General features: G+C 42.7%; 2 protein-coding genes across 3 annotated transcripts in view; one reads left to right on the top strand and one right to left on the bottom strand.

Moving 5' to 3' along the window:
* Positions 1-912: 912 nt before the first annotated feature.
* smim15 (small integral membrane protein 15) lies at positions 913-3,569 on the bottom strand. The gene is made up of 2 exons (XM_053325386.1): positions 3,468-3,569; positions 913-1,621 (listed from the first exon to the last, which is right to left on the bottom strand). The coding sequence occupies exon 2, from the start codon at positions 1,589-1,591 to the stop codon at positions 1,367-1,369; it is 225 nt and encodes a 74-aa protein (XP_053181361.1). The 5' UTR covers positions 1,592-1,621; positions 3,468-3,569; the 3' UTR covers positions 913-1,366.
* A 2,711-nt stretch (positions 3,570-6,280) lies between these two features.
* The window catches only part of LOC128364775 (zinc finger SWIM domain-containing protein 6-like), a 44,139-nt gene continuing 42,565 nt past the window's right edge, over positions 6,281-7,854 (top strand). For both annotated transcript variants that reach the window (XM_053325385.1, XM_053325384.1), the window contains exon 1: positions 6,281-6,736. In XM_053325385.1, coding sequence (XP_053181360.1) covers positions 6,304-6,736 — 433 coding nt within the window. In that variant the 5' untranslated portion in view covers positions 6,281-6,303. The remainder of the gene's footprint in view (positions 6,737-7,854) is intronic.

Raw genomic sequence — 7,854 nt, 5'->3', positions numbered from 1 at the left:
ATCACTGTCTGATATGTGTGATTGATCCCAAGTGCGAAGTTCTTTCATTTGAAGCCAGAGTGCATGTTGAGTAGCGTTTCTGGAGTTGGGACGTTATGAAAGAAACGTCCAGCAGCAGCTTGTTAACAGAGCTGTTCATGGTTTTCTAAATGTAATCAAGAGATGACATGACACTGAACAAAAGTAGTATTGTAAAAAAAAAAAAAAAAAAAAGGAAAAGGGAAAACTAAAATGCAGAAAAGGCTATGTCCTCAGATCTCAGGTGCCAAGAATACAGTATCTATAAAAGTATCAACTCCCCTTGGACTTTTAATATGGAATCACAGTGGATATATTTATTATACTGATATAAATAAACAATTAAAACAAATCATTGCAATTAGAACATACAATATATAAACACTGCAAAAGTATTCACCTACTTCAAGCCAATATTTAATACAGGCACATTTGGGAAGGTGGTGTTCTGCAGATGTTCCACACCGTTTTTATGATTTACTCATTTGGGAGGGAGTGGGGAAGATGGAGAACGTCATGCAACAAAGGTCCCTTGCCGGACGTGAACCGGGGGGGACGTTGCAGTTTATGGTCAGTGCCTTAAACTGTAAGCCACCATGGTACCCCACTGATGTAGATTTGCAAGAAAACTAAGCAGCAGTTGGAATTTCCAGATGCAGGAGTATTTAACCTGAACTCGTGATACACCAATGTTCCACCAGTGACATTTTTTGGGTGTGTTAAAGTTAAAGAAAGTTATGCCTTTTATGTTTTGATCACCTTGAGGTTTTTCTTTCCTGTTCATCAGCACAATGACATTGCACTCTAAATAAGTTACTTTTCATATGTGCTGAATTTGAGTTAATTACTACTTTTTCCGACAGTCCAATATTAAATCCACAAAGCAAATTATATTTTCTTATCAACCATCAAAACTTTATTGATTAGAAAGTAATAATTTGGTTATTTTGCAAGTGACTTGGAAGAAAAGTTCCAGTACACACATTACAGATCAATTCAGCAGAACAGGGATGTTAACAATGGAATGCAAAGTGTTGCAACAGTTGCACAATATTATCAACGGACGTCTGTTTGTACATATATATACCATACAGATTACCACTGTGCACTTGCTGACCAAAGTCCCGTTGGGACGAGCCTCCTCTGGGCAGTACTGTCCATCTCAGTGCTGTTCGGCCTGTGAGGGCCAAGTGTCCCTCCTTCTACACCTAACAGGCGGAGTAGTGGCCCTGTGCTGACGGTCGGGCTGGGACAAGGAAGGGCACCATGTCATTATTTGGAATAAAGGAGGGCTGCGAGTGTGGTGGTTGTTCCTCCTATTTAATGCCCTCATCTGCCCCTCCCAGGCTCAGTCTTTCTTGGACCTCTTGGCCTTGGCTATGTTTTCCTGACGTTTCTGCTTTTTCTTCTGTTCCCGGTCACGTGCCTCAATCATCTTGGCCAGTTTCCAGGAGAGAAGCGCACTGGCAATGAAGAGAGGTGTAAGAGCCAATATCACCGTGGTCAGGAAACCGTAGGGATCTTTGGCAGCCCACTCCACCACATACTCTGCCCAAGCCTGTATGTCAATCATTCTGCTCAACAGGGATGAAGCTGATCAAACCTGAAAGTGAGGACAAGGAAAGAAAACAGTGAATAGCCAGAGCTGTGTGAAATGAAGAAACAAGAGTCTGCAGTCATGCTAACACGCTGTGAGGCTGTACACAGGTACAGCTGTGCTTTACACTAAATGCTAACATTGACATGCTGATGTTAAGTAGGTACCATCTCAGTTTAGTTTAGTGTGTTAGCATGCTAATAAGTGTGATTTAGCACTTAACAGAGTACAGCTGAGGCTGATATGAATGCCATTAGTTTTGCGGGTATTTGGTACAAATCTGATGGACCTTTTTTTGGATTTTTATCTGATGGTGGTGCTAGAGGAAAAGTCAGGTGATCACCATTAGGACTCATTAACTGGTGGCCCAGGATGTCTAACATGGCTAAAAATAAATGTAATAAATGGGGAACAACACAGCAGTGTATAGCTAAAACCGTATGTAATCAAATGAACAGTAACTACAGGGCACTCTCTCAGTACTGTGTGAGTGATGTAGATTATGGTTACAATTGTTAGTCTTTGTCATACACCTTGTGGTGCAACCTGGACACACCATCAGTTAACTATGGTTAATTTATAATCACATTATCAATATACAGTACAAGCCATTATATATTACATTTTCTGGAAAAATCAAATGTTATACCTAACAAATGATTGCACTCTTACACTGATGCTGGAAGAAAACTGCATAAAAATACAACAGCCGTAGTCATCCTGCTCTTTTTTTGTTGCAAAATTGTCCACAATAATATAATACAGAGAGCCACCATTGGTAGAATGTTTCATCATATTTCCAATCAAAACTGACATTCACCATCAGTATTGCTCAGTGAATGCTCATCACATTGAACTGCACCGTAATAGGGAGTTAAGGTAACTTCTACGATGTTTCTCAGTCATCTAACTATTCATCAAAGACTATCCATCTCTGGTAAGTAAAAGGCAGCTGGGCTTCTTGTAATATTCGAGGTTTTTAAATCACTCTCGCTTAATCATCTTGGATAAGTCACAAAACATCCTCAAAACTTTTAAGAGTTGTAAAGAGAAGTCTGGGGAAATCTACTTACTTCCTCACCTCTCTCTCTCTCACACACACACTCACACACAGCTAATTGATTTGTGTGTATGTGATGTTTATCAAACTCTTTGAGCTGATCCTCTCAAGCATTTTAGCACTTTTCTACAATTTGTAAGCATACAGTCGAAACCAACAATATCATAATGGTAGATTATATACAGTATATATCCATATGGTGTTTACAAACACAAATGTCAGCTGGGCTTGTAAATAGCTGTAATTCATTGCAGACTGTGATGCTAGCAATGTATTTAAACTTCAAGCTAATTTAACAGAGATATCATACATAACAGATGCATCTTTAAAATGGGATTTCGCGTCTTAAGTCACAGTTGACACCATTTTTTCTACATCCATCACTTTAATGGCGAATCGAGTCATTTAATGTAAGTAATCGCAACTTGTTGAGCGCTCAGACCAAACCTCTTATCACCGCTAACTGTTAATAACCCGACACGTAGCTAACTAGCCTACATTAGCATTCAGACACAAACCCCTAATAAATCACCTACTGTGCCCTCCGTTACTTACAGTCTTAGGTTTCTCCTAGTCTGCCGTCAATGTTGGATAAAACATATCTATGATGAACATGAAAGATTTACCTATATTTCCTCTCACGTTAGCACCGCTAGCTAACGGCCTAACTTTGAGCAGTAAGACCACTGGCCCTCTGCTCGAGTAGTGCATGTTAATGTGACAAAACATCGCATCTGTATTCCTAAATGATCAGTTAAGACAAAAAACAAACCAAATACAGCATAAACTTACCAAAAACGCAGTGATTTGTGTTTATGCCCACGATAATCAGCACCAGCTCCTCCCTGTTCCGGGAAGTATGACTGGTGTGGTCCCAACAAGCTGCTCGCTCGCGATTGGCTACTACGCTCGCCTGTGTAGATGGGAATTGTAGTCCTTTAGCATTTGTAGTACTGAAACAGGGCTAATGAAAACGTCAAAACATAGGAACTGCAATAAAAACTGGAACTGAAATTAATGCATACATATTGTCTCCTTTGGAGGGTTTGAAACGACAATGGTTTTGGCACAGTTTGAGATGTTAACTAGTTTAGATAATACACATTAAAGGCCTGCTTAGGACTGTTAATTATAATAGGACATTTATTTAGTATAGCACCTTTCACAAAATACAAAAATACCAAAAAAACAAAACATGCAAACATTAAAAAAACAAAGGCAATAATAACATACAATCAATGAGGCAAAAGAAAGAAAAGCAAGAACAAAAAAAAAACAATTATTGCTGTTTGTCTTATTCTTTCACTCTTAGAAACAGGGACATGTGGTACAGTATATGTGAGTGCCATGTACTCTAAATTATTCTGAAATCAAAGCCTTATTTATTTAGTAAGGATGAAGAATTTATTTTGAATTTCATTGACATGTCATGAACTTAATCATGAGTGTTGACGTTGATGTGTTTGATATGTTAAAATCAATGTTGACACTAAAAAAAGAGAGAGCAGTCCTGTTATCAAGCTTCTGAGGTTCAAATCCCCATGTTGTGTGTAAAGGTTCTTGGTGTACTCTCTTTTCCATCTGTGTGCCGTCAGGGTTCCCTTTATAAAGATATGGATATGTGTAACAAGAACATGCTATATGAGTGTTGGCTCAGCATTAAATAGTGATATATACAAACATAAACATGAACAATCCAACCCCCTTGGAGCACATATAGCCAACTTTGTGACTGGTTTAGAAACATAGGCCATGACACCTAGCTGTTTTAGAAACTTCTTTTCATGTGTAAACCCTCTCCGTCCAAGTAATGAAGCAAATAATAAGGCATTAACTTTACTCTGTAAAATAATAAAATAAAATAAAGCCAAAGGCTCCACTGGCCCTCTGAGAAAGATGACTAACATAACAAAGGAGGACCTGCTGGCTTTGTGAACTTCCTGTGGGGAAGTATTGAAACCAAATCAGGTTAGGCCACATCTGCTCTGTCCATACGGCATGGATCACTTTCAGAGCAGTTCAAAGGCCAGCCTTTTAGTCCTACTCACAGAGGAAGAAGAGGGGCAGCTGGGAACACATGCAGAGGACAGACACATTGCAAACACACATTTTGGTTTACCAGCATAGTTTAGGCCAAGTTTTAAAGACATTTTAGAAGAAAACATCCCCAATCTGGTGCTTTTTTCTGAAGTGGTTATTAATTATTAGCTCCTACATGTCTCATTAGGCAGGGAGATCCGGGGAGTGGGCAATGCATCCCCACCCTAACACCTCATGACTATTTTTCTCCTCCAGACATAGCCCCCCCATACTTCCCCTTTCTTGAACCAGTTGCAGCTAACATTATCAACAGACAGGACGGGGGCCCATAAAATGACTGTACCACAATTTATAGTTAACCAGCTCCACTGGTGGTGTGTGTCATAATGCTTGCATGAAAAACCATTGGTCTGGCCAGACCTTGAGGAATTTCCAACATCCTTTGATTTTCCAATCTTTGGTGAAAGGTTAATAAACTTACTGGAGTGAGTGAGTAGTAGAGAACACGAGTTTGGAAACTTGTGAGAAAGATTTAAGAAAGAATTATCGAAATCATTACAGCAAAGACCGGTTATCAGAACTTTTAGTTATTATGGGTCAAGCCCCTAAAACACTGGATCCACACATAATGCAACTGGATTGCATAGACCCTGATAAATGCCCACATGATCGTTTAAACTTGAAACAGCCCTTCTGTTTAAACGTTAAATGTCCAAATCTAATGACATCAACAAGGTTATTTTCTCAGACTTTAGCTCCCTCCCAAGCCACAGAAAACATTACACAACTAGGCTAGCTGTTTTCACAGGCTGAGTAGGCCTACTCCCCCCATGATGATTATACTGATCCTCCTGTGTAAAATCAGTGTGGCGACCCTTAAAGATAAATATTCAGAATGCTTGTGTGAGAGAGTCTTTCAGATTGTGTTTGTAGGCTAATTAAATGTCCATAAACTGCATCTAGTGAATCCAATACCAAACAGCTGACCAAAATGACTGATTAATGACTAGAGAGGACAAGTATGTCCAGCTCAGTATCTTTATGTTCCTCCTCCCACGCCCTCTCTTTCTTTGACAGCTGAGAGTCCTTTGGACTAAAGCCTTGAAAACAACCATCACGTTGTTATTGAGAGAGCTAACGGCCCGCGGTGGTAGCTCAGGCTCCAAAGGAAAAAAGTCAGCTTTCTTGCCCTCTTTTACCCCTGTGGGAAACTGCGAGACCGCCCCTGGATTAAGTCCCCGCCTTTAAACTCAAATAAGAAGGAAACTTCAAAGGCCGTCGGCCGCCGGGGCTCCGCCCTCGCGCTCCCGGACGGCTTCACAAAGGATTTGCCGACGTTCGGGAATTCCGCCTCCAGTTCCTTTTATAGCGCCACTCGTGCGCTGGCAGCGTTCCAGAATCCCGCCCATCCCGGTTACTTTGACAACACAAAGGACTTCACGGAACTCACAAGCGCCGCCTACCTTCCCAAATAAGGGCAGTCTCTCCATGTACGGCAAACAATCGGTGCGAGATTGCCCTTTTCTCTTCCTTATCCCGTTTATATGATCGGAGAGGAACTGCGCTTCAGGTTGGAAGCGGAGCGATCATGGCCGAGCGAGTCCAGCAGCCCCCAGCCAAGCGGCTCTGCTGCCGGCCCGGCTACAACCCGGCATGCAGACAGGGGCAGCGGGCTGGAGGAGTCCTGTGTGGCGGCGCGGGGTCCGCTCCGGGAGGGTCGGGGAATGGAAAAACGCACAACCCCGAGTCGTTGCTCGACATCGCGGCTCGCAGAGTCGCGGAGAAGTGGCCGTTTCAGCGGGTGGAGGAGCGCTTCGAGAGAATCCCGGAGCCCGTCCAGCGGAGGATCGTATACTGGTCATTCCCGAGAAGCGAGAAGGAGATCTGTATGTATTCCTCTTTCAACGCCGGAGCAGAGGAAAGTGGAACTAGCGGGGACAATAATGACGAGACCCAGCTGCCTTTCCTACGGGGTGTCACTCTGCTAGAGGGTGGCTGGGTGGACAACGTATTACAAGTCGGTGAGTGGATAATAACGTTAGAAAAATAGAGGAAAACAGTCTGTAATAGACTACACATCTAAATCGCACTGTTTGCCTTTGTCCGTGGAACCGTGCCAGACTTTTAAAGGGCTTGTGTTTGCCTTCCATAGCCTCGTCTATTATAAACAATGCAGGGTATTTCCACACCAGTCTACCCTATAGCTGTGTGAGAATAGCCTATTTTCAGATAAGCCCGTAATAGTAGCCCACTTCTCCTTGTTTTTGCCCACTGAGCTGCGCGCATTGAATTGCCCAGAGCCATCCCAATTGGAAGCTTAGTACTTTGTTCCTATTTTTGTGTCTTTCCAGCTCTCCATGCCCCCACCAATGGGTACGCAGACAAAAGCCCCCTATATCTTTTCACCGCTGGCTAAATAGACGATATTTAGAAAGGGTGGGAGGGACGGTGATTTAAAGCCACAGTGCTTCTATTTTGTTTGCCAAACACCTTTGTGAGACTGACTAAAGCTTTTCTCCTGCCTTCCCAATAATCAGTCAAGCACAGGCAATATGCATATGTATATAAGATGCAGTTTTTTCTTTCCTTGTAACTGCATTATTTGTGGTAAAGCAAGGAGTAAACAGAGGTGCTTTGGGGCTCAGCAACCCCCTGCTTGCTTCCCTGCCTGCCTGCCTGGATGGCTGCCTTTGCCAGAGCCACAATATTTCACTGCATTCGTCAGTGCAATAGACTCAGCTGTCAATCCGACTCCCCACCCTTGGAAACGGTTCAGGATTCTAATCCCATTACCCTCCCCAGTTCATCTGAATCTTAATGCATTCTGCAAACAAGATTTTATGCATGATCTTCTTCCTCCTCCCTTCCTCTTTCCCTCACCCTCTCTATCTCTCCCCATTGCTCCCTCTCTCACTTCTTGGCTTACTATCCCTCCAAAGAATCTGTGTGGAGATGGCTTCAGCTCTTGTGGGCTCAGAGAATGTGCAGTGCACAATAGTAGCCATGGAGCAGGCAGACAGGCAGGCAGCTCTCCCTCCCTCTCTGGCCTGTTTACCAGATTCCCCAGCATTAGGCTCATTTACGTGCTCACTCTTTTGGGGCTCTGGGAAGCTAAAAAACACTTGGCTCTGGGTGCAAC

Source organism: Scomber japonicus, chromosome 9 (genome assembly GCF_027409825.1).
Source record: "Scomber japonicus isolate fScoJap1 chromosome 9, fScoJap1.pri, whole genome shotgun sequence".
Taxonomy (NCBI): domain Eukaryota; kingdom Metazoa; phylum Chordata; class Actinopteri; order Scombriformes; family Scombridae; genus Scomber; species Scomber japonicus.
Note: the sequence above shows the minus strand (reverse complement) of the source record. Positions and strands in the feature narration are given on the sequence as shown.